The 27,349-nt window shown below is 43.4% G+C and overlaps 4 protein-coding genes across 6 annotated transcripts; all 4 read left to right on the top strand.

Moving 5' to 3' along the window:
* Positions 1-109: 109 nt before the first annotated feature.
* Positions 110-6,496, top strand: qng1 (Q-nucleotide N-glycosylase 1). Its single transcript, XM_079270252.1, has 7 exons — positions 110-189; positions 1,676-1,881; positions 2,769-2,915; positions 4,168-4,280; positions 4,908-5,051; positions 5,699-5,894; positions 6,007-6,496. The coding sequence occupies exons 2-7, from the start codon at positions 1,692-1,694 to the stop codon at positions 6,234-6,236; spliced, it is 1,020 nt and encodes a 339-aa protein (XP_079126378.1). The 5' UTR covers positions 110-189; positions 1,676-1,691; the 3' UTR covers positions 6,237-6,496.
* Positions 6,497-7,443: 947 nt separating this feature from the next.
* On the top strand, positions 7,444-15,128 carry LOC306779294 (kinesin-like protein KIF27; the record flags this gene model as incomplete). The annotated part of the gene is made up of 15 exons (XM_079271159.1): positions 7,444-7,741; positions 8,050-8,250; positions 8,512-9,479; positions 9,781-9,924; positions 10,022-10,198; positions 10,372-10,568; positions 11,330-11,451; positions 11,623-11,760; positions 12,208-12,416; positions 12,679-12,738; positions 12,911-13,081; positions 13,227-13,439; positions 13,553-13,780; positions 14,188-14,386; positions 14,524-15,128. 15 exons carry the CDS (start codon positions 7,444-7,446, stop codon positions 15,126-15,128), a joined length of 3,930 nt encoding a protein of 1,309 aa, XP_079127285.1.
* Positions 15,129-16,407: 1,279 nt separating this feature from the next.
* Positions 16,408-22,141, top strand: gkap1 (G kinase anchoring protein 1). 3 transcript variants are annotated; one of them, XM_079270970.1, is made up of 12 exons: positions 16,408-16,535; positions 16,967-17,227; positions 17,836-17,994; positions 18,362-18,439; positions 18,855-18,993; positions 19,114-19,142; positions 19,314-19,475; positions 20,482-20,568; positions 20,783-20,846; positions 20,957-21,027; positions 21,122-21,199; positions 21,715-22,141. In XM_079270970.1, the coding sequence occupies exons 2-12, from the start codon at positions 16,985-16,987 to the stop codon at positions 21,754-21,756; spliced, it is 1,152 nt and encodes a 383-aa protein (XP_079127096.1). In that variant the 5' UTR covers positions 16,408-16,535; positions 16,967-16,984; the 3' UTR covers positions 21,757-22,141. The 3 variants fall into 3 exon arrangements, with proteins under 3 accessions (XP_079127096.1, XP_079127094.1, XP_079127095.1); XM_079270968.1 differs by having other exon boundaries at positions 17,836-18,015; XM_079270969.1 differs by having other exon boundaries at positions 16,488-16,620; positions 17,836-18,015.
* An 806-nt stretch (positions 22,142-22,947) lies between these two features.
* On the top strand, positions 22,948-26,430 carry LOC306779243 (ubiquilin-1-like). The gene is made up of 10 exons (XM_079271076.1): positions 22,948-23,049; positions 23,452-23,579; positions 23,733-23,992; positions 24,171-24,332; positions 24,437-24,605; positions 24,792-24,913; positions 25,181-25,264; positions 25,421-25,536; positions 25,686-25,833; positions 26,260-26,430. Exons 1-10 carry the CDS (start codon positions 22,961-22,963, stop codon positions 26,401-26,403), a joined length of 1,422 nt encoding a protein of 473 aa, XP_079127202.1. The 5' UTR covers positions 22,948-22,960; the 3' UTR covers positions 26,404-26,430.
* The last annotated feature ends 919 nt before the right edge of the window (positions 26,431-27,349 follow it).

Genomic DNA, 27,349 nt, shown 5'->3' with positions numbered 1-27,349 from the left:
GTCCCATGCCCATAACATGGATATCACGTTTTCCGGGTTCCTCTCCTGGCTTCTTATGATTGGTTTATCGGCCGGCGACGAGCTCACAAGGGAGGCTCTGATTGGTCAACAGCTGGAAACCAGGTAGTGGAAACACGAAGGATCACGCGCTTGCTGTAGGCGACAGCGTTACTTCCCCTGCATTCATCGGTAAGTTTAGTCAAACATCCATTCATGAATGGAAAATAAAGTGAACATTGTCGCTGAACAGAGTTTGTATCCGTATGTGTAATCAGTGTGTAATGTCTGTATTAGTGGGGAAAAACCTTGATGACTCCACACAGTCAGTTACTACATGCACTTTGCTCGTCCAGTTTTCAGTGAAACGTGATGTAGGTTACCTGGGCATATCTTATTAGCTCGCGCACAATACTGCTCTTTCCATTAAAAACGACTTTTTAAAATAATTTGTCTCAGCACAGAAAGAAGAGTGAAAATGAATTTCCTCCAGGAGGTCGCTATGTTTTGGCGTCACAGTATCTTATCAGTCTGATAGGGAGCACATTAACACAGCCATTGAACACCTTGAGTAGATCCAGGCAGCTTTCAGAGGTTCTCAAAGATGGATCTAATTTAGTTATTTTGGTTTTAATAATGGGATTGGTCAGAGAGGTGGTCCTGTGTGCAGGGCTTTTATGTTTTGTGCACCGCGCCTGCATGAGGTGAGTGACGTCCTACCTTAAAAACACTGTGAAAGGAGTTTGAAAAACAGCACAGATTTTCTCTTTTTAAAAATGTTCCTGCTTCGTTTCATCTCTCCCCTCTTGATTTACATTATGAATGATCTAATAAAGCAGGGAGATTATCTTCAAAATGGAACTTCCCCAGAGATGTATGGAGCATATTGGTTGTAGTGGCCATTTGTCGGCTAAATCAAACAAACAAATAATAATCAAACGCCACTGATGCACCGTGGTCGGTATCCTTACGCAGCCAGAAGAGAGTAAAATGTCCAAGCAGGATTCCATTTTTGTGTATTTATTAAATAAAGCAAATAAAACAAACAAACAAACTAATTAACAAAACTCCTGTCGTGCTGTCTCTCCTGTCCTGTGCAGTGCAATGCTGCTGTGCAGCTGGTAAAAACTATACGCCCACCCCGGTGCATGCTGGGCCTACCTTTCTACTCGTTTAAATAGCAACAGGTGCCCACAGTAATTACCCAAAAAATAATAGAACTAAACAAATTACTATTAAAGAGAAAAATAATCTTAACATATGAAACATCTACAATAGTTAAACAATACTACTTATAAATGAAATAACAAAATACAACATCAAATAAATAGCTCCAACATTGGTGTTTCAGTATGAAAAGGGCACTGGCATTCACATCTCCCTCCGCACCCACCAATGCTCATAGAGGCTGCTCACGAAGACTGTAATGTGTCTGATTATAACCAAGACTCCTCAAACTCCAATGTCTTTGGAGTATGAAGGAGCCGAAAATCACAGAAGCAAATTAAGTTGTCAGCAATTGCAAATAAATAGGCCTATCTAACACTTCTAGTGATGTACAGCAGCAGAAGGAAAGATGTACTTATTTACACTATCTCCTTTGATTCATGTAGGGACTGCCGGTGAATGTATTTTACATTTACATGTGTCCCGTCGGGTGTGTTTCCTCTCCATACAGTAGCACAGTGTCCATCATGGAGCCACTTCTGTTCCCACGTGAGTCTGGGCAGTTCATAGCGGAGCGGAGTCGGGACGTGTTCATCGAAGAGGAAGGAGTGCAGAAGGTGGCAGAGATGCTCTACAACCTCCGACACAGTGACGATCTGACCGCCAGCGGCTGGAAGAAGGCGAATCCGTTGGCTCCAGCACCAACCTCTGACCAGGGGAGTCCGTCAACAGCCAGGACCACCCTGAGAAATACAATATTAGAGTACATGAGAAGTGAATCACGTCGTGCACATTGCAACAGCAATGAATTAAAAGAGGGCCCAGAATGCACGTCTTCAGTCCTGCTAATAATATGGACACGATGAATCTAAGATGGCTTGAGATGTGGTTATTGTCTAATTATCAACTATTTTATAAATGTTGAGAAGCTCTTAGTACTCTGATGATATCCTCACTCTATGATTATAATGCAGCACTATAATCGATCAATAAAATATCCAGAATTGTCTCCACATTGATAATAGGTCACTTCTGAGCTATTTTATTGAAGGAAGATTTTTAATTCTGCACTTTTACTTCTACGGGAGTTATTTTAGAATATGGTATTTCAACTTTTACTTAAATCAAGAATCTGAATACTTCATCCAACACTGCGTTTCATTCCCACAATTTGAATCGCTGAGCAAATCGGAAGGGATTCAGCGGTCTAGAACCAGGTCTTGATTCATGAAAACTGGCCATGAATGGAGGAAAAGCACAATTCTGGAAAAATAATGTCATATATGGCTTAGAGGTTCATTTTTGCTGAACAGTAAAATAATAATTCAAGACAACCACTGGTGAATTGAATGTTTGTACCTGTAGCATGACCTGTGTCCACAAGTGTACATCCCCTGGTGAAAGATTAGAAAATGGATCCCCACTAAATGAAGGCTTCGCAGTGAATCCACCTTTTTTAAACCGTCTGTTATCCGTTCTTTAACCTGTTTTGTTTTCAGTGCAGTAACTGCCTCCTTGCTCACTGCACAGTTTATGCATTCCGGTTGAAGCCTCGGGTTGTTTTTCCTGCTCTCTTGATAATTTGTGTTTTTCAACGTCGCAGGCCTTGAACTGGGTGTTTGTGGTAGACACCATGAACTTCTCATTTTGGCCAGAGGAAGAGACTCAACAGTGTGAGGTGACCTATGAAGGGACCACGTACACGGGCTACATGACCCTGTGTGCTGCCGTCACCAGGGCCATGGAGGAAGGTGAGAGCACCAACAAATGATGAATCTAGTTGTTTTGCTTACTTTGTTAAAGGGCTCTTACAACACCATTTTATACTGTTAAAAATAACACATTGTGCTTTTTAATAGAACATTGATTCAGCTTGCACAAAACCCACCCTCCTTTCTCAGGTGCAATTTTGAGGCGATGCATCACAGCTGTTACTTACCTTTGGTGAGCAACATTTTAGCAGGATTCATCAAACTTTCACAGGAAATAAACCAGATTGTACTAAAAAACAATCTGGGTGATAGAATGTCAGAACAATTTATCCTCTTTGTTAGAAGCTTGGTCTCTGGAGAGAAAGATGTATAATCGAGCCCCTTTTTGACGTCTCTTTTTGTTCCTATTTGCTGTGGACCTTTGTTGTGCACCGCTATTACCAATTATTGTGTATGTGCCCTTTACTTCAACTTGGACTGCTGGGGAATTGCTTGTAGCTCTGCAAGCACCTGTGCATCGTTCATAATTGGCGTGAATGACTCCGGATATGAATCAATTATGTCTCATGTGGAATAGTGCTCTCAATGTGTGGTCGTTGTGTGGCCTTTATAATTACAACAGGTTGTCTCAGAAAAGCTCACAGGTAGCTCTGCTCCAGAGTGTGAATCTTGAGGGTTGACAGCATGAGATCAGAACAAATTATGTCTTTTGAGCCTCGAGCGAGAATTGGCTTCAGTGGAGTTATATTCCTGTAATTATAGAATGCCATAACTTCATACCTTAGTAGCTCGACTGTCTTCTCTCTCCAGTAGTTCTTGTCTAGATAAAGATAAATAAAATAAAAGTCCATCATCCTCCCCTCCTCAGGCAGTGGTGGAAAATAACTAAGTGAATTTACTCAAGGTCACAATTGAGACAGATATGACCGCTGGAGGTACTGGTCACTTTACAATAAAAAAAACATATGAGATGCTTATAAGATATGATGAAGCACTATAATCCACCCAGTGGTATATACCCAACCATTGGCTCCACATTGACAAACTACAACATTAAAATGCTCTTAATAAAAACTGAATAATAGAATATATTACTGTAATACAATGCAGCCGTATTTGTGCCATACAGCCGTATGGCACAAATAGTCAGGTACTTTTACTTCTCATACCTTCAATACATTTAGCTGATCATACTTCTGTGCATTTTTTTGAATTCAGGACTTTTACTCGTATTTTGTGATCGTTTTACTTCAGTGGAGGATCTGAACACTTCTTCCACCACTGTCCACAGGTTTACCCATCACTGATCCGAAGTACTTCTCTCAGATGAGTGTGGAGGAGTTGGGACATGTCCTTCGGTCAGACAATGAAACACCGATGCCCATGCTTCAGGAGCGCCACCAGGTTCTGTCCCACATCACATCCCCTGGCACTAGAGATATACCAATCATCAAAATCCACAAGCTGCTTCCATGATTTTATATCGGTATCACTATTAATACATTCGTGCCTTGTGTTTTTACTAAGCGTAGTATTTGACACTCCTGAATGCAAAGCTGACTTCTGCATGAGCCCATGAAAACCCACTTATGTGTAGCACAAAGCGAAAGCAGCGCTTTTCAATTGAAAGACAAAGAGAAACAGATGTGGTGAGAAAGAAACAGGATGTATCATCTCATCTTTCTGGTCAATAGACTGAACAAAGAAGGTACACAGCGTATTATTATATCCTTACATAGTGCATTACATATGTGTGTGTGTGGAGTCGCACGTGTTATTTAATACATGAAACTCCAACCGTACATACCAGGATCCTTGACAGATTAGATTTTATTCGATAAATCCACTCCGTCTCAAATTAGTTTTGTCTTATTAACCAAGAAATACTGATTTCCAGGCTCATATAATTAATGTGGGTGTTACATTATTAGCTGAACTATATTCCCTTAATAATTGGTGGTAATTGAAGGTATGCTGCTCTTAGACTCATCGTAATAGTTCAATTTGAACATAATGAATCTTTCTAACAAGGTGCTGACTGAAGGCGGCCGCGTGCTGCAGGAACATGGCGGAAGCTTCCGGAGTTTTATCAGCCAGGCCGGGAACGACGCTCGTACAATGGTGGAACTCGTCGTGGAGAAGATCCCTTCCTACAGGGACGACGTTACGTATGAGGTCAGAGTTGGAGAGGGCTTAGGGGATCATACAGTTATGGAATATTTCAAGTTTGGGAATTTTTGGATGAGTTCATGTTTGCCAGAATAATTTCCCCATAAAACATCCATGAAATTTTTATATTTTTACTACCAGTTCAAGTCACAGACAAGACATGACAATGATTCAAATATTTACTACATCTCATGTACTAAAATAATTAGGAATTCTGGTACTTCTAAATGTAACTTCCACACCATTTGAAAAAAAGAATAACCCAGAGGTGTTTCATCTTTTTCATTTTACAGAGTTTTTCTCTCAAATTCATTGCACGCACAATGAGTGTACTGCACAACTGTGGAGACTATTTGAATTCATAGTATTTCAGGAACATACAAAATGTTTAAAAACATCTCGAAAGCATAAAGGAAGTGTAAGTGATCAAAGATAAATGTGTGCGTTTGAAGAACTTAAGATGAATTCTGATGTGAGAGTTCCATCTCCTGGCCACAGACAGTGTGACAATAATTATATTAAACAGACAGCCAGGGAGCCAATTATACTCTGTGCTTGTGCGTTGGTGCCATGATTTTTAATGAAAGCAGTAGATCGAGTAGCACTTCAAGTATCTAGCAGCGAGTGTCGAGCTGCCTCACTCTTTGTTTCAGGGGAAGAGAATCTCGTTCTACAAGCGAGCTCAGATCCTGGTGGCAGATTGCTGGGGCATCATGGAGGCCAGAGGAGAGGGTGACATTATTGACATGGACTGGCTCACCATGTTTGCAGACTACAGGGTCCCTCAGGCTCTCGTCTACCTCGGAGCACTACGATACTCTGACGCACTGATGAAGGCGCTGAACAACGGTGAGACAGGAGTGTATGTGCACATGTGTCTCTCTGGTCATAAGGAAATGAATCCTTTAGAAACGGTAATAATCTCTCTGTGTGTTATGCGTTTGTCTCCCGTTTCTACCAGGTGAGCTGCTGAGTTCAGGGGACAGGAGAGAGGTCGAGATCCGAGGTTGTTCGATTTGGTCTGTGGAGCTGATCAAAGACCGCCTTTGCAAGCTGGTGCACGAGAGGGACGGGCGGACCTGCGACATCAACTCCACGGTCATTGACTTCTACCTGTGGCATTATGCCAAGCAGCACCACAAAGAGATGGCCCACATTCCAATACACCACACACGTTGTATTTACTACTGACGAGCTGGCTGGCACCATTACATACAGTAGGCGTGCAGCCTTGGCATCGTCGCCTTTCCCTGGGATAAAGCCAATCATGTCTCTGTGCCAGATATATAAATGGGCTTCTCTCCAGCTGTAACAGAAACAGGTGTTAAGCTTTAATGTAGCCCGTTTGTTTAAGTGGGTAGTAACACCGTTGTCCATTGGCAGTCAATTCAAATGTTTACTGTTGTTGATGTGGAACATTTTCATCAAACATCAAACTACTCGCTGTAATGAAGAGCAAGTGATCATATACTGTATGTGAGCATACAATGATGGACACATTGGTGTATCTGCAGCGGCTTAACCTTGTGAACTGACACTCAGCAAACTGAAAATAAAATATGTTCAATACATTTTGTAAGTTACTTCTTTTAAAGGAATGTTGCAATGAATTTCTGTGGAATATACTTTACATCAGTGACTGCTTACCTTTTAAAGCTGTTAAGAAGATAAGCATTAAAAAAACAGTATTTATGTAAGATAGAGGCAGCTGGAATGGATTGATAAATTAATATTCCAAAACTCAAATTATGTGGAGGAATCAAATCAATTAGCCTCCAATACATATATATATATAATACAACACCTGTGGAATCAGTGTTAGTGACTGTACTTTCCCACGCTGTAACAAAAGTATGTGGATAAAGCATTAAGTTGTTAAATTTACATATATATATTTATATATATATGTTAGGCTCTGTACAGACTGACAATACATTTTCTTTGGAAAAATATCTTTAAATTAGAAAAATAAATATATGGGAGCACCAAAATGTTCAATGTCAAGTACATCATTATAAAATATATAATATTTATAATTTTATATATTATATTTTATAATGCCATTTTGTATATATTTTTCAATAATACCTTCTGGTGAACAGTTTAGTTTGTTTTGTGTACATAACGTCGACGGGGCGCTGTTTCCTCTCCGGATCACTCGTTCACTAACACGAGGACTCTTGAACGCATGTCCGGCTCCTTTCCTCGACTGCTGCTGCGCCGCTGAGGCGGTTTCCTGGGCAACCGTGGAGCGACAACAAACGGGAGATGGGACAAAGTTAACAACACGCCGCGTGAGGACCACAGTGACACGCACAACACGCCCAATATTTGACGGTTTGTTTCGGTAAACCATCACTGGTATCCCACCAGTTTATTTGTTTTACACTTCGCCGTCATGAGCGAGGTTTGTGTCCGGGTGGCGCTCCGCGTCCGTCCCCTGCTTCCCAAAGAAGTCCTCCACAACCACCAGGTGTGTGTGCGGGTGGTGCCGGGCTCCGCACAGGTGATGCTCGGTTCCGACCGACTCTTCTCCTTCGACCACGCGTTTGGACCGACAGCCAGCCAGGATGAGGTGTACGAGTCCTGCGTCCAGCCCCTGGTGGGGTCCCTGGTCGACGGCTACAATGCCACCGTCTTCTGTTATGGACAAACAGGGTCGGGGAAGACACACACACTCGGAGGGGGGAACCTGGGTACGTTGTATAAAGAGCACAGGTGGCAGTTTGCATCCCAAGATTAGAAAGATCCAGAGGCTGGTTTTAAGAGAACAGAGATGCACTCATTACTCAGACTGTTTGGGGAAATGACAGATGGGAGCTGCATTGTTTCACTTGGAAGTGTGTTTATTGTGGGCGTAGAATGTGTTATAGCATGTCTGTTTAAGATGAGAGAAAATGGCATGTCAGCTCATCTTTACTGTTTGTTTTAGGGGATCGTTGTAGTTTCATTTGATGGTCTTTGCAACATTTTGTTCATATTTTTGTTCCTTCCAAAACCTCAGATGAAGAGGGAGGAATTATTGACTGTGTGGCCGAGGATTTGTTCTTGTTGCTGGGGGAGAAGAGGAAGAGCGGCGATGGTGTGGAAGCCACAGTGCGGGTGTCGTACATGGAGCTGTACAGGGAGGAACTACGAGACCTGCTGGAGCTGCACACCATACATAAAGAGCTTCATATCAGAGAGGATGAGAGGGGAAACACAGGTAACTAAAAAAGTAGTTTTGCTTGGCAAGCAAATGTGATGTATTATTTTTTGATTCTAAATGTTTCACATATGAGGGAATGAGCTCATAGGATTTCCCTTAAACAAAGGACATGAGATTTTCAGGCAACACAGAAGGCCAAATTTGCCACTTGTTTGGACCTATAGTCAGTTTCTACATTGGATTACTGCCCACTGGGGAAAGTAAGGTTAAAGAGCTTCACCACAAAATATCATTGTGTGGTTTTGTTTGTGTTTTCAGTGGTGGTGGGAGCCAAAGAGATGGTTGTCACCTCAGCAGAGGCGCTACTACGTGTTCTGGAGACAGGCAATGCGCTGCGTCACACTGGCACCACAGGGATGAACGAGCACTCCAGTCGCTCTCACGCCATCCTCACCCTTCAGGTTATCCAGTGTTACCACAGCCACAGCTCCTCCTTACAATCCGTCCGCTCTTCCAAACTCTGTTTGGTTGACCTAGCAGGCTCGGAGCGTGCCGGAAAAACGGGAAACACTGGAACGCGTCTCAAGGAGTCTGTTCTTATCAACACGGGCCTGCTCGCACTGGGCAACGTCATCCGCGCCCTCTCTGACCCTGGTCGAAATCGCCACAGTGCACACATACCGTACCGTGATGCCAAGATCACCCGTCTCCTCCGTGATTCATTGGGAGGCACCGCCCATACGCTGATGGTGGCATGTGTGAGCCCCTCTCACCACAGTGTAGCTGAGACTCTGAGTGTCCTGCAGTTTGCATCCCAGGCCCGTCACATTCGTAACCGCCCTGGAGCTATATCTACTCATACAGAGGTTAAAACATGTCCCACAACCTGGGACCCTGGTGAGGCTCGCCTGGGCGAGCTTGAGTATGAAGTACAGACACTGAGAGAGCTACTGAAAGAGAAGGAGGGAGAGATGGAAAGGGAGAGGACAGTTGGAAGAGCTGGAGAAGGGGACAGCATCAAACAGCCCAGTCAGATGAGGATGTCTGGTCCAGATACCGTCTCACAGTACCGTCTCCTGGCACAGGAAGCTGCTGCCCTGCTGGCAGATGTCCCGAACCCCACTTCAAGTCATTCTTTCAGGCAGCGGCTGCAGGATTGGCAGGACAGACTGACGGCTGTCAATCACTCACATCAAGCTGATGAGAAGGACTGTTCAGAGGGGGGTGGAGATCAACCCCACCACGTCACCATATTAAAGCTCAGAGAGGAACTCGGCAAATGCAAGGTAATGATAACAAGGGGATCACAAAGGTCACAAAACATTAATAAAGGCTACATTCCATTCAGGTTTGCCAGTGTAGTCCGGGACCTGTATGGAATCAAGCCATCCTAACGTTATTAGTTACGCCTGTGTTTTTTTTTTCCTTTTATTACAAGATCACATGTCCTTAATTGCCGAAGATAAGACCATACTATCAAAAGTTTTAGTTACATGGACAATAAAGCTATTTTGACTTTAAAAACATAAAAAAGAGGGCCTTTGAACTTTCGACTTTAAAAACACTCTCTCTGTCTCTGTCTCTCAGGAAGATCTCGCCGTAGGGGAACATCTATTGGAGCAGAAAGATGCAGAGCTGAGACAGGTTCAAAAAGAAGTAGAGAAACTTCTTCAAGAGAGAAAAACCCATCTTCAGGCCTTGGAGGAGGAAAAGGAACGTACTCGCATACAAGTGAGGAGAGGAAGAGTAGAAACTCTACCACCTGCACCATTGTAGTGTATCTGCAAATAAAACATCTGCGCACACATTTCTGTGTGAATGCTTTCAGACTGAACAACTCGTGGACCAGCAGATCCTGATCAACCGTCTTCACGGCGACCTTGTGACCTTTAGGGGTGCAACCTCAGGGGCAACTGTGGAAACGGGGGCTTCTGGGAACTCGGGCAAGAGACCCCACAGTGTGCCTCTGATCAGACGCAGCCGTGGGCACGGACCTCCCAGGAGGGTGGGTAGCTGCACTGTTTTGTTCTGTGTCTGTGTCATTGTGTGTGTGTTGTCCCGGTTGCACTTGACGTTTGCTCGTGACTTTGATCGAAGTGAGTACCAAACGATGACGCTACATACATTCACATCTTCATGGCTGTGCGTCGATCTGTCCGAACGCATGTGTGTTTTTAGATTCACTCCAGTCCCCCAGCCTATTCACTGGAGAGGGTGATGGCAGCCTTTAAGATGCGCAGTCATCTCCTGCTGGCTGAGATTGAGGAGAAGGATGAGGTGTACTGTCCATTTATCAAACAACAAGCAGAGAGCAAAGATGGGCATCAAGAGAAGGAGGAGGAGGAGGATTTCTTCATGGGAAGAATGGGATTTAGGTGAGAGCCTGTATAATACAAGCCTACTGTCTTTGTTAAGCCACCAGTGATTCACCGCAACAAATACAATTTCCGCAAATAGGTGTGGAATCATTTATTCATTTTGTGACGTCAGCCACCTGCCTGTTCAGACGAGGTCACCAAAACACTTTTATACAGTACATGTTTCAACGAGTAGACACATTTGAATCAGCAAACACGCTGTTTTAATTCTGGTCATCTCTGGCCATCTGTAGCCTGCAACTTTAGTCCTGCATTTAAGTACAATGCACGACACACGCCATAGACAGTGCGGTTAATTCATTCAAATGTGTGCAACCAGCACTAAGCTGACGCAAAATACTGTTTCTAAATAACCACACCAATATCTGTGCCCTTGTGTTGATCAAACTGATATAAGACCTGTTCTTGGTGTTCCTCATAGCCATTTCATGCAGTGCATTGGGCATACAGGAGATGTGACATCCCTCAAGGCGCATTGTGGAGATAAAGAAAGGAGCACAGTGCTTTTAAAGGAGATGAAAGGAGCTGTGTGTTGCCATTACTGATGCCAGGCTCTTACATACATTGTTAATGTATAACTGTTTTTTCTAATACCGACATGTTTCCACGTGTCACATATGTGCGGCGTGCGCCACAGGAATACAGAAAGTGCTTGACCTCCATTTCACACACATCACTAGTCTTTCATTCAGACAATCTGTTTTTCTTGAGTTGATCTGAAATGATCTGCGTCATGAAATGTTGTGACGTTACTCCAGGCGTTCTTTAAACCGAACATGGACCAGCCAGCAGAAGAAATCCGCCGTGAAAGAGAATAACTCTGGACTAGACCAAACCTCGAATGGAAATCCATCAGCACAACCGCCTCAGCGAGCCACAGGTATAATTCACATGCATTTGACTCTATTTTGCAGTCTGTTGTTTCCTTGTCCTTTTGTCTTGATAAACGCGTGCTTTCATGTCTCAGAGCTCTTCTGTGACTTACGAAGAAGTTATTACATATAAAGGACGTTGTTTCCTTTTCATGTTGTCGGTTGCTATTTCTTCTCAGGGACCAAGGAAAACCACAGCAGGCAAAGCCATGTGAGGAAGGTGAGACTTAGAGCCAGCGTTACTCAGAGAAGGATCCAAGATCTGTCCGTCAACATGCGCATGAAAGAGGAGCTCATCAAAGAGCTTGACAAAACTGGTGGGTCTATAGAAAAACACACTGTGTATTCCTGCATTCCTGTGTCTGTTGGTTTGTAGTTTTTCTCAACCGGGTATAGTGAGTCAAGCACAATGGCAATGTTGGCCTTATTTCTTTGGGTTTGCCAAGGTTGGTCAAAACATTCCTGCAGTACTGATTAGAACTTCCTTCAGCTTTCAGAACCTTCTGCTATGTGAATTGAGAAATTCAGGGACGACAACGGCAACACAGAGGAAGACTAACTGTAATACTGATGATATTGTACATACACATACATACACGTGACTTGATGAGAATCCTATGCTGTTTACAATGGGCAGGCTACTTCTTATTTCACCTTAGATCAACCAGGCAACTACTGCACAACACCAGTGAATCACAACATAATAGTTTCAAAACCTTTGACCTTAACATGAGCATCTCTAAATGTGTGTATTTGTCTGACAGACAAGGAGACGCAAGCAGCGGACAGACATGGAAGGCACTGTGGCGATGGCAGAGAAGCCAGCGTGTTGGCAAGCCTTTCCATGCAGAGCCAGCAGGTCCGAGCGGAGATGTACCGCAGCCTGCAGCACATGAGACTGCAGAGAGCACAGCTTCAAAGCAGCCTCGGGCAGACGAGAGAGACCAACACTAGCAAACTGGACCAGAACGGGGTTAGTCGTACTGATTGATGAACCCAGAAAAAAACACGACGTTGTCTAGACAGTAAAATGGGAAAAGAGATGAACATATTAAACTACAATTCAGTCTACCCAGGTCCAAATTAAACCTGGCTAGAAGTATGCAAGTCACCCACGCACAACATCCCAGTTGAGTTGAGTTAGACTCATCGGGAAATGCAAGACTGAAAAGATGTAATAGTTGACACGCAGCACGGGTAAATCATTCAGTAAATGATTTGGGTTTTGTTTATAGGAGCACAGGGCAGGAGTTTTGACCGTATGCAAAAGCAATCACCTGGAAGAGTTAAAGGAAAAGGTAAATATGGAAGCAGTATACATTCTTAAAACGTTTTTATTTTCTTTTTTTTACCTTATTGTCATTGTCTTCCCATCTTAATTCCTCTGTCATCCTCCTTTACCCCGTCCCCCTCTCTGCTCCCCTCTTCCATCCCCATACGCCTTGCTCCTTCTTGTCGTCACCGTAGCTGCATGACTGCGTTTGGCTGGAGGAGGAGGAGGAGCGGGTGTTTCAGAAGAGAGCAGAGCTGCATGAGCTGGAGGAGGAGCTGAGGAGGAGAGAGGAGGTGCTCCTGCGCAGAGAGGCCTGTCTGCAACAGAAAAGCAAACTGGAGATCAAGATGCTCCGCTCCAGTCAGGTCAGCCTGTACATGTGGTGGTGCCCCTGTGGGATCTTTGTGTTTTTTATAATTTAGCAAATACTGTGAAGTCTGTTTACCAATGACACTTGTTGATCTGGGCAACACGTGGAATCTGGACGTTTTTTTATCAATGGCTTTTCAGGCTCTGAGTCGGGACCTGCTGCGTGTGTCGGTGCGGTTGGAGTCTCTGGAGGAGCAGCTGCAGAGCAGCAGCGGTTTGAGGCAGACTGGAGAAGTCACCATGGAGGAACTGGAGAAAGAGAGAGACACGCTTAAAAAGAGGAGGGACGCTCTGGACCTCCAGCTGAAGGACAACAGAGTGCTCACTGAGGTCAGAAAAACATGTATGATAGACGTAATGTATGCATTGCACAGGAACTTATTTCATGGTGCGTTTTATTATTCATCGTTTGCATTTTTTTTCTTTTTATTTCCTGCACCGTGATTTGTGTGTGTCTTCATGTATAGGAGGAGCATTCCCTGCTTCAGCTGGAGGAAGCTATTGAAGCTCTGGACGCAGCTCTGGAGTTTAAAAACTACTACATCCAGGACAAACAAAAGAAGTTGTCAATCACAGACTCATCTTTGCAACAGCCACAAAGCGCTGAACCCGCCCAACTCTGTGACGTCATCAGGAAGCTGAAGGGGCTCTTACCACCTGAGGCTTCGGAGCTGCTCCTCAAATATTTCAACAAGGCAAGATCAAATGCATGCTCTCCACTCCAGTTTCCATATTACTGCCTGAATTTGGCTTTACTTCCTTTTACTCCGTTTTCTATTACCTTTCTTTTTATTTGCGAGAGATTTAAGTTTCTCCTTTTCTTCGTTATTTACCTTCACTTGCTTCTATCTCCAGGTGACGTTAGTCAGAAATATGGCTGCACTGTTTCTGTAATGCTAACTAAATCATACCTCGCTTAATGCTCCCTCCATTGTCCATCATCTTTCCAGCTGACTCCCTCTGTTTTGCTCTGTCCATGATTTTTTCTCTGCAGGTGTGAGTATGAACAAAGGTACAGCCAACATCTTTGTGATTATGTGTGCAATAATGTGTTTCTCTGCTCTATTCTCTGGCTCCCTCCCACCTTTTTCAATCTGCCCAGGTTGTTTGTCTTCGTGAGGAGGCGCGCCGTTTGCGTTTGCGTTGTGAAGAGCTGAAGCTCCACGCTGGAGAGCAAGAGGTGGCGCTGAGGGAGATGGAGGTTGCCATGCAGCGCCTGGCCCTCGATGCAGACCGCAGGCTCACCCAGCAGCACCACGATCAGCAGAACAACATCCAGCTACTGCTGCAGAAACTTAAAGGTGAGGGAATTAGATCAGCCTGGATGAAGCTGTTTAAACATTTGTCCTATTCCTCTCCATAATATTTGAACAGAAATTGAATGAGCAATGTGGTTTCATTAACTTTTCTCTCCCTGTGTGCTTGTGTGTGTGTTTAGAGGGTGGTTCAGGAGAGGCACAGCAGGCTAGCGAAGACAGACTGCAGCATCTGGAGAAAGAACTGTTTTTCTATAAAAGCTCCAGTCGGCAGCTTAAAAAGAAACTCAAAGAGATTGTCAGTGACTCCCTTTACCCCGTCGATCAGCCCTCACACACACAGGAGCACCGACAAAACCACGATGTGCAGGTACACGCAAGTGCAAAGGAACCCCAGACGCACAAGGATGACATACAGAGGACACATATTGCAACAACACACACAAAGATGCACGCTGAGCACAATTCTCATGTGAAGAAACATGCACACCAAACATCCTGTCCCTCCTGGTCTTCTGACCTCCAAGCACCAAAAACTACAAAAATGCCCGAATACAACCAGGCGCACACACAGTCCCAGGGGAGGAGTGAAATGAGGGCGGGTCACTCCGGGGACAGTTTAGTGATGACACCAGTCCGTGTGTGTCGCAGAGAGCTGAGACAGATTTCTCCAGCTGACCTGCAGGTCTGTAGTTCTGCCACAAGGAGGCGACAGTCTGTTGTGGAGACCAGCACTGAGTCAATATTAGAGGACTCCATAGAAGTGCCCAGAAACACTGACAGATGATGACCTATCATGGTACCTATGAGTCACTTGGTAGCAGCAGCATCAGATTACAGTCGGGTACTAGTAAACAAAGGAAAACATGTGTCATGAATAACCAATCACAAAAATGCATTGAATATGAACAAAACATCTTCTCATCTTGAATAAGCCTTGTGAACGTTTCCATGGACTGTTTGTTGGAAGCCTTGATATAATCAAGATACTGGTGTTTATGTAATGCATGTCCATATTCACAATATGCTAAAGCAAATGAAGCATCTATGTTCATTGAAACAGGTTTTGTTCTCAGTTTTTCTTTATAAATTGTCCTTTGTGGAACATGGTTATACCGCTGTCAATGTAATACCATGAAAAATGTCATAGCACTGTCCTCCTATTTATCTGTCTTCCTTGGTGGTCAAAGGCAACGCTGAATGTTGTGGAGTTCAGCCGTTCAATAAGAGAAGAAAGGCCAGCGCTGTCATGACAACAGAGTGGCCTTGATAAATCACTTGGCCGTGTTTTGCACTTGAAAATAGAGAGAAATTTACCATTTTGAGATTACAGACATTTTCTAAGCTCTTGCCACACCCAAATACAACACAGCACATTACTTTTTCCATTGGATCTAGACAAGGACATAAACGAAGTTTTAAGACTGTTTCTACATTGTGTTATTTAATGCAAAAAGCAGCACTTTTTAATATTATTTCTGTTGTCGTCAAATAGTAGCTCACCTCACGGTTATCAACAACTGCTTCCACTAAATTGATTCTCCTCTTTTTTTTTTTTACAAATACTGGTTAAAAAGATAAAACATGTTCATCAACCTTTTTTAAATGCCATTAACTCGTGCCTTAGAGAAGTTATTTGTCTTTCGCCTTTATTTCCAGCACTGTTTAGCACTTAAAATGACCACTAGACAAAATGCAATGCTTCCTGCACTACAACAGTAATATAAAGCTTGGTAGTGTTTTTTTATTAATTATATTTTTTTGTATACAAACTTGTTATATCTGTGTGCACTCTGTGCTGTTTGTTATATGTTGATTCTTGCTGTGTAAATTCTTTTTTTCCATGTGTGACTCTTATTACAGTCAAATGTATTAAACTTACTTCTATGCATATCTCACTGACATGCCTCTATTGTGTGTACTCATTCCCCATCCCACCAAAAGTGTGCCTCCCACTGTATTACAGTACATGCTGCTAAACTGGGGTAACGAGACAAAAACGCTTAGATCTGTCATACTTTTATTTGAAACGTGTTTACAGTTACACAAAAGGGATCGGATAGCAAAAGAACAACGAGCGAAAGGGCGATCACCAATCGCGTTTATCCTTTTTGGCCCCACCGGGCTGCTGTACTCAGGCAATCACTGATAGCGAACCCGACAGTACACTACCCGAAAACACCTTCACGAACAGGTGAAAGTATTCTCTAGCAACTTTCCTTGTGACTACTGTCTTTTCAAAAACAACCCAGCTAGTGTACTATAAACATACGATTACCGTGAGTCCATTAATGTGTTTTTGACTGTCATGCATCGCTACTTTTGTACTTGTTTCGAGCTAACGAGACCTGCTGCACAGTTAGCTAGGTTAACTTACTGCTAAGTGCTATGTAATGCTAGCAGCCAGTCTGCTACTAACTGAGCAGTTGACATCTCATTTCATTTATTACGACGACTGCGTAGGATGAAATACACCTACGTACAGTCTGTTGATAAGAATAGAGAGTGTGGGAGATCTATAGTCTGTATTTATTTGAAAAGAGCTCGCAACTAGAAGCTAACTCGTTTCACAACCGGCACCAAGTTATCCTAACTGTATTGCTCTTTGTCTCCTTTTGCTCTCAGTGATTTTCCTCTTTGAGAATGGCATCGTCTACAATGATCACCGTCCCCACCACCGCCTCCCGCTTTGCCCTGCTCCAGATAGACTCGGATTCGGACTCCGACGCCTCCGACGCGGGGAAGACCACCACCAGAACCGGACGGGACGGGAAGCCTCGACAAGGGAAGGCAGGAGCAGCCGGGGGCAAAGCGGCTCAGTGCAACGACAAGAAGAAGGACAAGAAGAAGAAGAAGAGGGAACAGCAGCAGAGTGAGGCAAACGAGGTGAGCGACAGGAGCATCTCGCGACCCTCTGCTTCATGCATATATCTGTGGTATTAGGGAGCATGAGTGGCTTCCGTTTTGTCACAGACACGATGGTTGTTTCACTTCACCTGAAATGAAACTGCATAGGATGGTTCAGCCCAGCTGTAAACAGATTGTGTTTTTGTTTTTGCTTCCGGTTGTTTTAGAGCAGGTGTTGGTATTCATTTAAATTAAGCGTGTAACCAGTGTTTAAGACACATCACCAACAACACCAGGCCCTCAGCAAGGCGGTGCATTTTCATTAATATGTCACATTTTATAACAAATAAAAGTGATAGTCAATAAATCAATTTGTCTATCTGCAGAAAGGATTTGCTGCTTTTCCTTGTTTTATATTATTTTAATATTGTATTTGAAGAGATCTCTTGGGTCTGGGAAAACATGAAGTTAATTGTTTTATTTGACATAATAAATGGAATAAGTCATCGATTAGTTCAGAAAATCGAATGCTTCTGTTCATGGACACACATGGTGATGCTTTCTACAGCTAACAATAGAGCAATTATAGCAATAGTGGTCATAACGAGACAGTGTTTGAATTAATCTCATGTCTTGCTTTTCATCAGTTACGCAATCTGGCCTTCAAGAAGATTCCTCAGAAGTCTTCTGCTCCGCCTCCCTGCATGACACTGTCCGGGATAGCCGGTGAACTTCTCAGTCCTGCTGCAGCGGACCACAAAATGCCTGCAGAGGGGTGGCAGCAGTGGAAGCAGAGGGATGAGCAGGTCAGGAGCGACAACAAATGTGTGAGCTTGTGGTCCATACAGCAGATAATGCTCTCTTCATAATAATCCACAGTATGTCCAGCTGTTTTAGTAGAGCTGCTCAGAGGTCAGCAGTAGAGGGCTAGTTTTAGGGTGGTATGCAGCAGTGTGCAGAAGCAGAGTGTTCTTAGAAGTGATTAACATGTTTTAGATGTTAAAGGTGTCGCGTCCTTTCTTCTCATGTCACTGCAAACTTGTAGGAAGAGGAAAAGGTACGCCAAGTCTTGTTTGGATTCCGGCATTAGGAAAGAGCAGTCATGTCTGATTTTACAGACGGTAACAACTATTTGTCTCCAATGTCTCCTCTGTTTCCCTCCTTCCTCTGTAGATAACCTCTGAGCTTTATGAGGCTGACTTGGAAAAGGCTTTGATTCTAAGTCAAATGGATTTTGAACAAAACAAACCGGTAAGTTGCCCACACACACACTTATATTTGCAAATTTGAGGCAAGCGGTACAGTAGTCAGACATATCTGCAACATTGGACTCTTGACTTAAACGTGTCTCTGCTGAGTCTTAGTCCGGAGAGGTGTTGACTACACTGTCTTTATGTTTGTGTTTTGTAGAGTTTTGTATGGCTCTTGATTCATACCAGTGTCCCTATGTATGACATTGCAAGGTTTCCTCATAAGAGTGAAGTCATTATAAATATTCTGAATCATCACTCTTGTAAACTCATCATCTGATGTTTCTGGTGAATCCAATTTTATAAGAAAAGACAGTACAGTCTCCCTTACATCTGTTTTTTAATTCTTACTCAAGTTGTGTTGAAGTTGGGAACCTTAATTCTAAGTTAAAGTGGAATGATCTGCTCTCACTCAGCCCAAAGACACAAACGCATCCTCGCCAAAGTCTCGAGGAGGAAAAGAGGTCGGAGGGAAGAAGGACAAAAAGAAGAATCAGCAGGCAAAGGACAAAAAGACCGTGTCACTGCAGGACTTCCAGGCTGAGGGCAGTGCAGGTGAGAGAAGCCTATCGATCAGTTTCTAAAGCCATCAAACTATGATCCGGTGTGCTGCTGTCTTCAGCTCAACAGGCTCCCAGAATAATCTTCATGTCAACGCATTTTGTCTCTCCGCAGAACATTTGAGTAAGAAACAAGAGAAAGAGGTGAGCAAAGTCCTCCAGAACTGTACTGTTGTCAAATCAAGCGGAACATTATTTATTGTAGTTGAATGTAGAATAACTATTTAAATTACCTGTTGATAATTTGCATATATATTATTTTAATGTATTGTTTGTGACCTATGCCGACTGTACACTGACCTCGCTCCCTTGCAGGACGCCAGAGTGGCTAACGTAGCGCTGGGACTCGGGCAGGAGGAACGTTTTTTCAACAAGCTCGAGGATGACGTCACTCGGATTGTCCAACAGGAGAAGAGACGTGAGCAGTTCACCAACAGCCACGGACAGGAAGTCGTCATCACGACGGAACACGAACCGGTGAGTAGACGGGCAGAAACACTCATGAACAGACTGCGGGTTCAGCTGTCTGTGTATATTCTGCCTCAGGTATCTGCAGAGCATCAACAAATCTTACACGTGTTGTTGAATTTTATTTGTGTTTTTTTAGGTTCAAATTCTACAGGGTGACGAGGTGATTCTCTTTACCTCAGAGGTTCAGGGGGACGTTGTGTCATTTCTTTTTTTTGCTTCAGATTAACTTTTTATCATGTTGTAAAAGTTCCCATCCTTGATCTAGTCAACAGTCATGTATCTAGTTGGTATTCAGAAAACTTGAGAGAACAGCAACTTATTGGAGATTTGGGAGAATAGTTTTGTTGTACTGTGAATTATTGTCCTTTATACTACATTTTGTTGGATTATTTTGAAAAACGCCCACTTTTTTTTTGCCTTGCCATTTCACACTTTCCAGGTTCATACTTGTACTTTTGGGTTCCTGCTAGAACATTTTTATGCCTTTGTATGCCTTCATGTTCAGGGAACTTTTTTTTCAGGCCGTGTGTCTGAATACACCTGTATTCACACAAATGCTCAGCTTTAGAGCATTTCCTCCATTATCTGTTATGAATTTTGTCGTCACTGCCACATTGCAGTGTTGGATATTCATGCCAGCGTAGTGTAATGTGTGCATACTGTAATATTTCACCGGAAATAGTGTGGAATGCACATACAATCAGTTTAATACTAAGGGTGCTGGTCTGGTGACAGGCTTAAGACGGCGAGGGGAGAGCTGCAGAAGCAGGGTTGTTTTTTTACCTTTTCCAGAAAACTGCCCACCCTGAGGTTGACCACTTGAATTACAATACGCTGAAAGTTTATTATGGAATTTTTGATCAATAATGCCAAAAAATACATTGCCTACCCCAGCTTTAAGTCTGTCCACATGGCTGCGTCTCAACATTTTATTAAACGAATAAATCCACCAAGTGAAGTTTGTGTTTCCTTCCGTTGTGACTTGTTCTTGTCCACCTTTCCTTCCTGTTAGGATCCCCGAGCAGAGCAGCTGAAGTACGATCTGGAGAAGAAAGACGAGGAAATCGATAAACTAAAGAAGAACATTTCACAGTGGGAGGTCAGCAGGCATAAGCAGATTCCATATTATTCTATAATTTCACCCCGATCTTCCAGAAAAATGCTTAGAATTATTTTATTTGTGAAAAAAAAGAATATGTCCATCTTTTTTCTGTCTATAAATGCATTTGCTAGTTAGTTTACAGACATTTTAATGGAAACACAGTTACACAAAGTAACACAAAAATGTTTTTTCTTACTTCTCAACTCTGCAGGGGAAATACAAAGAGGTGAAAGCAAGAAATTCCCAGCTGCTTAAGATGCTCCAACAGGGAGAAAGTGAGTTGAACTACATTTAACGGCCCTCCTTCCTTTAGCGTCGGCCCTTTTCTTTCCCAATGACGATTCAGAACGATCCGTCATATATTCATGCTGTTTCTCTCCTTCAGTGAAAGACAAAGCAGAACTCCTTCTACAGGTAGAAGAGCTACTACACATAAAAGAAGAACTGTCATTACAGGTGTGTTATGGTGGTATAAGGATTATAAGAGAGGAACACGAGTGTGTGAGATGGTTGTATCTTTATGTGAATTTGATTAATTTATTTTATTTAGGTAGCATCACTACACGGTGCCCTTGAACAAGAAAGGTCTAAAGTCAAAGGTCTGCTGTCAGAACAACCAAAACATCAGGTGAGAGTTCAAATCATTTACTTCTGATTAGTTAGGGTACAACGCGTGTGCAGGGCTGCACTGCTAAAAGGCTCACAGGACATGTGGATGCTTGATTTATTCACCGAGCCATTCGCAGGGAGGGTGTCATAGTAGCCAACTTTATGGGGCAGAATTCCAATTCTGCAACTATTGAAAATATATTTAATAACAGACCAGAAACAAATGCTTTCTATTTGAAATGGTTTCCGGTATATTGTGTATCGACCGCCATCCATTCGATTTTACCCCAAAAGCTACGTCAGGCCAACCAAAAAGCACCTGAGCAGACAGACACCCTTTATTTATGTCTAGTGCCGTCCGCTCAAACCCTCCAACATTGTGACTGTGTCCCAGCCTCCATTCAAGAGACTTGACCGCAACAAGTTCTCATCTCATTTCATTTGTAATGTATTTTTATTGACCCATAACGATGAAATGTGTTTTATTACTAATAATTAATAACTGTGTACTTTCTTGGCTTTTCTGGTTGGCAGGGAAACAGGAAAGGGAAGAAAGGCCCAGAGATGGATCTATGAAGGTCCCAACTGGCCTTACAAGTCAAATGAAATAAACAAATTAAGAAAAGCACTGCTGATCATAATCAGGGTTCTCTTACCTTGTTCTTTTTTTTTAGCTTGGACTCCATGTCAGCATATAATGCATGCCCTCCCTAATTACACACACACACACACACACACACAGAATACACTCCAGAGGCAGCAGGATGTATTACACAGCTGAACAAGAATTGCAGATGCTTTTAAAACTGATTAAGTTTAAACCTTGTGTTAAAATGGTGGCCTGGCAGTTGGCACGCGGTGCTGCCCCCTGCAGGCACAGGCATCTTTCTGTTGGGTGTTGAATGCCAAAATGTTTGGTTTGTTCTTTTTTTTCCCCTCACTGTTGAGTAAATAAAATACTTTTTCAGTGAACAAAACAATTGTCCTTTTTTTGTATAGTGTCAGAAATCTAAAGAGCTAAATGCTAATCTAAGAGCGTTGAGCTGAAATCCAGTTTTTAGAAGAGATTATAAAAATGTACTTTTGGACCCATAGTTACCTCGTTGGAGACATTTAAAGTAGCCTGTATACGTTTTTTAACGCTGTGAGAAGATGTCTTTAATGTGAAAAGGCATTTTAAGAGCGATTATCGATTATTATTACTGTATTTTGATGTACTATATCTTTAAATTGAATTATTCGGCTTGAGTTAATAATTTAAGCAGATTACACGCAGAGACACTCATGTAAGGAACTGTACATTATTAAAGAGACCAAAGATTATAAAGAGTTTTTTACACCACCCTGCGCAGTCGGGTCAAAGCTGACGCTCATCCACACAACTTTCTGCCGAGTCATCGGGACAGACGCGCACCTCATCGTCAGTGCGCGCGTGGGAGATGTCAGACGCGGTGAAAGATGAGACGAGAGCGCCCGGTGATCGTCGCGACCGGACTGAAATGATCCACGTCGCTGTCAAAACTCTCACTGAGAGCAAGGACTTCACCGTCACAGGAGGCGGCACCGTTCAGACAGGTCAGGAGGCCGAACGCACTCACTGGCGCTTCATGCGTAAAATGGCCTGATTTGGGCTTCAGCTGTCTTACGTCTTTTGAGAAACATGTGTCTGTTGATTTTCATGCCGTGTTTCTGCCTGAGAAGCTGTGATGTGTGTATTTGTGTACAGCTGAAATGGGGTCTAGCAGAGCGCCCGGGGGTCCCGGCAGAGCAGCTGGTCCTGATGGACTCAGGCCGGGTCCTCAGAGAGTCAGAACTCCTGAGTCACCTTAAAGCCCAGGATGAGTCAGTCAGCCTCCGCATGATCCAACGGTACACAGACACGTATATGGAATTATTTATTATGTGTCGGGATTTGTTTTAATAATCTACATGCAGCCTGTGGATGTGACTTTTAAGGTGTATCCTCCTTTTTAAATAAGTTGCATGTTAATTTTGTGCACTAGGAGAGTCTGGAGAGTTTGTAAACCTAAATCATACAGTAAGCCATGTGCAATGTCACATTAAGGTAGAATATGAAGCTCTGCTGAATTTAGACCTATTATGTAAAATGTAATCATTTTACATAATGGTGAAATCAATACATTCATATGCCGTATCAGTGTCAGACTCGCAATAAAAACATCCAATTTGACTTGAGCCCAACGCCTCCTACTCATGCATACTCAGTTATTACCTGGAGCTCTAGACTCAGATTCGGTCCTTCCCTCTCAGGCCTCAGCATCCGTCTGCTGCGCCCACCTGTGATCCAGCACCAGAAATGATCCAGTCAGAGCCCACAGCCGTTCTGGATCCTGACCCTGAAAGCTTCACACCCTCTCTCACCTCTCCCCTTTGTCTGGGTAAGAACTTCAGAGCACATGAACTCCCATCACCTCCTTTTTTTCCCCCCTGTCCTCTCCATGGGGGCTTATATTGCCGCTATGGGCTGATCAGATCCTACTCACCTCTCCAGTTCCTCTACTTATTCTTGTGATCTGATCTTGTTTCCATAGTGGAGTGTCTGGATAGTCTCGGCCTAACAAACAGCGTGCCTGGCTTCTTCCCTGCACTCCAGCGCCAGATGGACAGACAACTGCTGGCTGACCCGGAGATGATGCGGCGTGTCGTGGGCAGCCCCTTCGTGCACACCCTCTCCTCCTCCAGCCCTCAACTAACTAGACAGCTCATTCTGTCTAGTCCTCAGATTCAGCAGCTCCTGCAGACGAACCCAGAGGTGGGAGATATGCTTAACAACGCAGATATCATCACACAGGTGGGTATACAAATATGTAATGTGCTTATGTATTTTAGAATTAAGACAGGTGTGTGATTTTCATTAGTTAAAAGGAGAAAAAAAGGTACGTTTTCTATTTCACTGCGACTTGAAATTAGTTGCTTTGTCCTTGACTCATTTCTCCCACCCATATGTTCAATATCTTCTGCTCTTGTAGGTGCTGGAGCTCGTCAGGAACCCTTGCATGATAGAGGAGGTGATGCATAGTGAAGACAGAGCATTAGACAATTTGCAGCCAGAGCAGGAAAACCCTGAAACCATCGCTGGTGATTGTGATGGCCTTCAGAAGAGTGCCGCCAAAAGACTCAAATCATCACAGGTCCAGGTTTCGAAATTATGTTTTCCCGAACTACGTCTGTTCAGATGAAGTCAAACTAATCTGGTGTTTTTAATCTGGTGTTTGCGGTGTCCTTACCCTCTCAGATCCAGATGGGAGCAGCCCCAGTAGTGACTGCATCATCTGGGACTCAACAGCCAACTGAAGGAGAAAGCGATGCTACTCCCCCTGTCTCCAGTCCCTCCACAGATCCCCTCAGAGAACTGACCGCCACGCCCAGAGCTGATCCAAACCCTCAGAGCACTGGTACTGCAGGCACGGAAATACAAATCCACACAGTTTAACTCCACCAAGAGAAAAAAGTAGAACCTTGTGCCCATACGCAAGCGCCATGCGATAGTGGGGCAACCAAACCAATCTGGCAAATGTCTGCTTTCTCAGTTTCGTGATGTATTTGAAGTTATATATATTGTATCTGTGGTCTCCTCCCGCTTTCCTCAGGCATGCAGTCACTGGTGGAGGGGATCACTGCCAGTCCAGGACTGATGGAGAGCCTGCTGTCGGGGCCCTACGTCAGCAGTGTCCTCAGCTGCCTCAGCCAGAACCCTGACCTGGCTGCACAGGTGACGCATACACAATTCATGGGTGCATGCGAACACATAAACATGCATGACAGGAAACACATGACAGGTAATCACATTGCTTATTTTCATGCAATTGATGTTTTAGGTTCTGTTATTCATGAGCATCTGAATTACTGAGTAAAAAAAAAAATCAATCCAGAGGAGTGGAACCAGGCTACAATCCTCCCTTCCCCACTTCTTAACACATACCCATAAATCCTACACACTCTGACAGGTCTCCTATGTCTCGTTTTCATACTCTTTCAGATGATGCTGAGTCACCCTTTGTTCTCAGGGAATCCACTGCTGCAGCAGCAGATGCGGCAGCAGATCCCTCTCTTCCTGCAACAGGTGAGTTTATTTGCCTCACTACTAAACACCCTCTCTTCTTGCAACTAGATAACAGTATTATGACTGGTCCAACATTAGAAACATGTATTTTTTCCTACATAGATATCCTTAAAACAGATATTTATGTTGTGAGTGTTATTAATGATAAATATGTAGCTACAGAGTCCAGAGCTGCTGTCAACCATGTTGAACCCCAGAGCCATGGAGGCTCTGCTACTAATCCAACAGGGCCTACAGACTCTGGCTGCAGAGGCTCCTGCACTGATACCTACGTAAGTATAAATACGCACAATGAACAGTACACCTTCACCTGAGGATTACTCAAAAGATGGTTGAGTTGCTAGGTAGAAGCAGTACTTTCATGCAAAGTGCATTAAAGAAACCGTAAAAGCATTTGACGAGTTACCACCATATCTTGCAGAGCCGGTGTTAACGATGCCCCTGAGCTGCCATCTGACTCTGTCCTTAACAGCCAATCAGGAAATGGTCCTCGGGTTGCCACGGTGACAGAGCAGCAGCAGCAGTTTGTGCAGCAGATGCTACAGGCACTAGCTGACACCAATCATGGGGTATCTCAGTGTTTCCTTATAACCGTGACTGCTTCTGTAATTGATCTGTACATCTCCTGGAATTGAAATGTCACCAATAAATGTAAAGAACATTTTCAGGCCAAAAGTTGACTGGCCGTGTCCAGATGTGGCATGTCACCTTAAAGCAGTCAAGGATATTTTGAACCATAGAGGCCAGTGCAGCTGGCACTTCTTGTCGATATTCAATCTAACAAAATAGACTGTGTGATCTCCAGAGAGTCCTTTCATCTTTGAAACTCTATTCATCTGTTTGTTGTATTTATTTCAATAAAATGAATTCAGCTGAGACACGCATGGAATTTTATCTAATTTTATTTTCCCTCCAAGAGGCACACAACCTCTTTAGGAAGGATTTTTGTTGATGATGTCATTGTAATGAGTAAGACTGTAAATAACTCTCCTCAGGTCCATGTTGACGAGGCTGAGTTCCAGGACAAGCTGGAGCATCTGAGCTCAATGGGCTTCAGAGACAGAGAGGCAAACCTTCAGGTCCTCATCAGCACTGGAGGAGACCTCACCACCGCGATACAACATCTGCTCAGTCTCTGACAACCACACACAGATGTTGATCTGTGCATATACATATTACATAAAATCACTTTCACTCAAACATAATGATATCATTATCAACGCTTGCAAAGTGCTTTGCAAAAAGGCTCAGGTGACGTATTCCAGATGTTTGTTTTGTTCAACTACGAGTCCAAAACCTGAAGCTTAAAATACATAATGTTGCACCCTGAGTTGTTGTAGTGATCAATAAAACCAGAAGACAAACACAAACTGGTTTATCATCTTTGATTGATAAAAACGTAGTCATTTATTGTATAAGTGACAGATGCATATCCACCACTCCTTTCACTGAATTTGAGAGAAAATCCCGTTTTCAAGTAGGTATACACGCTATTCTCTGTAATGTTGTACTATTACACTACGAACACTAGAGGGCGGTCTATACGGCCTATTCAGCTGGAATTATGTACAAAATAATAAAATCTTATTCTCATTATTTACATGTAATGTAAGTCATGTCCCTGAAATCGGTCTCTATATTTAGCTCAAACATAACATACCAGCTGGCTAAAACTTCTGTAACGTATTTAAACTAATATTAAATGTGTGATTGTGAGGGTTGCACCCTGTTTTCCATCCCTGCTTTTGTGTCCTCACTCTTAAGAGACCGAGTGGATTAACTGACACACGTGACACCTACTCCGACATCAGATATGTGTGAATATGGTCCCTTTGACAACCTGTCTGTTTCTCTGTTGCTGCCAGACTGAAGGGGGGTTTAATCTCTAATGATGTGTCTGTGTGCTGCAGTGTGTGCCCGTTCGTCTGGATGTGTGAGATATGAGAGTAGCCAAAGGGTGTTTTCTGGATTAGAAGCTCCTAAAATATTCGGGTTGAGGTTTGCAGATGAGTCACACCACAAAAACAGCTCTACAGTGCTGAGTAGAGGTGTGTGTGTTTGAGTGTGTTGGGGCGTCAAGGTCAC

The sequence above is a fragment of the Melanostigma gelatinosum genome (assembly GCF_949748355.1).
Source record: "Melanostigma gelatinosum genome assembly, chromosome: 6".
Lineage (NCBI taxonomy): Eukaryota > Metazoa > Chordata > Actinopteri > Perciformes > Zoarcidae > Melanostigma > Melanostigma gelatinosum.
Note: the sequence above shows the minus strand (reverse complement) of the source record. Positions and strands in the feature narration are given on the sequence as shown.

What these genes read in the sequence shown, in the direction of transcription:
- gkap1 (XM_079270968.1), top strand. Translation starts at nt 16,985, where the DNA reads ATGGCATCGTCTACAATGATCACCGTCCCCACCACCGCCTCCCGCTTT. An exon ending in TCAGGAGCGACAACAAATGT is followed by an intron (nt 18,016 to 18,361) that starts GTGAGCTTGTGG and finishes CTTCCTCTGTAG; the next exon opens with ATAACCTCTGAGCTTTATGA. An exon ending in TCACGACGGAACACGAACCG is followed by an intron (nt 19,476 to 20,481) that starts GTGAGTAGACGG and finishes CCTTCCTGTTAG; the next exon opens with GATCCCCGAGCAGAGCAGCT.
- LOC306779243 (XM_079271076.1), top strand. Translation starts at nt 22,961, where the DNA reads ATGGACTCAGGCCGGGTCCTCAGAGAGTCAGAACTCCTGAGTCACCTT. An exon ending in AGCCTCCGCATGATCCAACG is followed by an intron (nt 23,050 to 23,451) that starts GTACACAGACAC and finishes CTTCCCTCTCAG; the next exon opens with GCCTCAGCATCCGTCTGCTG. An exon ending in TCAGAGCACTGGTACTGCAG is followed by an intron (nt 24,606 to 24,791) that starts GCACGGAAATAC and finishes CGCTTTCCTCAG; the next exon opens with GCATGCAGTCACTGGTGGAG.
- qng1 (XM_079270252.1), top strand. Translation starts at nt 1,692, where the DNA reads ATGGAGCCACTTCTGTTCCCACGTGAGTCTGGGCAGTTCATAGCGGAG. An exon ending in AGCACCAACCTCTGACCAGG is followed by an intron (nt 1,882 to 2,768) that starts GGAGTCCGTCAA and finishes CAACGTCGCAGG; the next exon opens with CCTTGAACTGGGTGTTTGTG. An exon ending in CACCAGGGCCATGGAGGAAG is followed by an intron (nt 2,916 to 4,167) that starts GTGAGAGCACCA and finishes CACTGTCCACAG; the next exon opens with GTTTACCCATCACTGATCCG.